At 46.8% G+C, this 2,084-nt stretch overlaps 1 protein-coding gene across 1 annotated transcript in view; it reads right to left on the reverse strand.

The window, feature by feature from the left end:
• Positions 1 to 6: 6 nt before the first annotated feature.
• The window catches only part of PRPF6 (pre-mRNA processing factor 6), a 34,562-nt gene continuing 32,484 nt past the window's right edge, over positions 7 to 2,084 (reverse strand). Inside the window, exon 22 of the mRNA XM_035890369.1 lies at positions 7 to 1,362. Coding sequence (XP_035746262.1) covers positions 1,210 to 1,362 — 153 coding nt within the window. The 3' untranslated portion in view covers positions 7 to 1,209. The remainder of the gene's footprint in view (positions 1,363 to 2,084) is intronic.

Raw genomic sequence — 2,084 nt, forward strand, 5'->3', positions numbered from 1 at the left:
AGGAAAGAAAAAAAGCAAGCTGTATTTTACACATTGTCCAAACAAGTGGTAAGGGGTTTTTCTCCGCCAACCAAATACACTCTACAACATACAGACACAGACCTGGATATTTTCACTATATCCTAACGGGTAAGACATGACAGCTTTTCACTCAACGATCACAAGTCAGTCAGGCTTTTGGGGGTCAAAATAATACAGATCACAAGGGCAGAAAATTGGAGACAGCTTATAAAGGGTTCCGAACACAAAGCTTTTCCTCTCATGAATTTGCTTGTTTCCCCAATCTGCGCTTGAAGGGAGTCATCCCAAACATCCCAACGGAAAGCAGCTGCCACTGTAAAAGCACAGAGTCTCTCAGCGCTCTCCATAAAGGTTGTTCCTTCAAAAGGGGGTTGCTGGATTTTGCCTTGTTCCTTTAAAATACTACTGTGCTTAATGAATTTGGACACCTAAAAGAACAAGGTGATACTATATACATTTTAAAAATTGAGGAAAAGGTCTCTAAAAATACGCTCTTGAATTTCACAAAATGCTCCATCCGCTCAGGCTTGAGGGATACTTCCAAGTTGTGCTGCAGCTTGCCGGCAGAGGAGACCAAGCTAAACTAGGCTTGTGGCAAAAAAAAAAAAAATAATCCAAAAAACCAACCTAAAAAAAAAAGAGGGCCAGCATAGCCCGTCCCCTCAGCTGCTGGTCTGCCCCCAGCAGAACTCCGCTCGTCTCCTCCGAGGACGTTCTGTGTATTCAAACAGCAACCAACCTGGTGAGGAACCAGCATCGGATGGGCCAAACACTAAAGAAACTGCACAAAGGGGGACAGGACAGGATGGGAACGCATGCTAGGGAAGAAACTGGAGGAGCTGCTAAACATCAGAATCCATACAAGCACTAATTAAAGCTTGTATTTAAAAAAAAAGGGGGGTGTTCAGGCATCAAAATGAAAACAACCAGCAGAGCCTCACAAGACCGCTCGTCTCTCCTACGCGACACCAGCCGCAACGTTCAGACGTGCTGCAGAAGCTGATGCCCACGTTGTGTGAGCCAAGAGCACTACCAGCGGGAAGAGAAGGAAGCAGCTTTTCTGTTTGGAAGAAAGAGCTTTCGTATCGCCACCGATCTCCTGTCCTCCGAAATCTGTGCCACTGCACCGAAAGCAGGTAAGCGGCCGAGTCCTACGGAGATGGCTCCCGCAGCTGAAGCCAGCACACTCTAGAAGGTATTTTTAAGCTTGGCTGCCACAAGCACGAGAATCTCTCCGATCTTTTTCTGCCAATTCTCTATGTCCTTGGAGACATCACACCAGAGCTCTCCGTGGCGAGGTTCAGCATTCTCACAGCGCTTCCTCACCTCTTCTTGTTGTTCCTGCGAGGAAGAAAAGCAACAGTTTGCAAGTCTCTTAACGCCTGGGTTTGTCCCAGCACAGAGCCAAAAATTTAACAATCCCTTCCCTGATTCGAACACTCTTCCAAAGCTTGTGGTGGGTTGTTTGGTGGTTTGTTTTTTTGTTTTTTTTTAAGGCAGTATTGAAGTCAAAATTCAATGGTAGCAACCCTCCTGCCTTGCTGAACAAAGTGGCCAAACTACAGTCGAGCAAGTTTTGGCTACACCAGAGAAATTGCAGCAGCAACTTCCTTTGCATGACCACCTGCATGCGATCCGTCAAGCGAGAGAGGTCTCTGAAGTCAGCAGATAAACACTCCCATCATCTCAGTAATATCAGGCAGTAAAAACTGCCATAAGAGATTAGAACAGCCTGTTCCTCCGGCTGTGTTCATGTGCAACCTGTACTTGACACTTGTGAAGAAACGGGACTAGTTACACAAACCCAGCATTGCAATTACAGGAAAATATCCTACACAAAGCTTGCATTTTACAGAAGGAAGATTGATTTCATAGAATTCTGCATGGACTCGCACGACTGTGGACAGCAAAGCAGCCTGAAAGACAGCTCAGCTAGCGACAGAGCCCTTGAAAAACCACCACACAGGCCTGTTCATGCTCATTCGTGACCAGGCATGACAGCCATAGCCTCGTCTGCAAAGCCACGCAGGTGGCAGCGTGCTCAGCCCAGCGCTGCAGCAATC

The sequence above is a fragment of the Egretta garzetta genome, unplaced genomic scaffold (assembly GCF_000687185.1).
Source record: "Egretta garzetta isolate BGI_Z169 unplaced genomic scaffold, ASM68718v1 scaffold223, whole genome shotgun sequence".
Taxonomy (NCBI): Eukaryota; Metazoa; Chordata; class Aves; order Pelecaniformes; family Ardeidae; genus Egretta; species Egretta garzetta.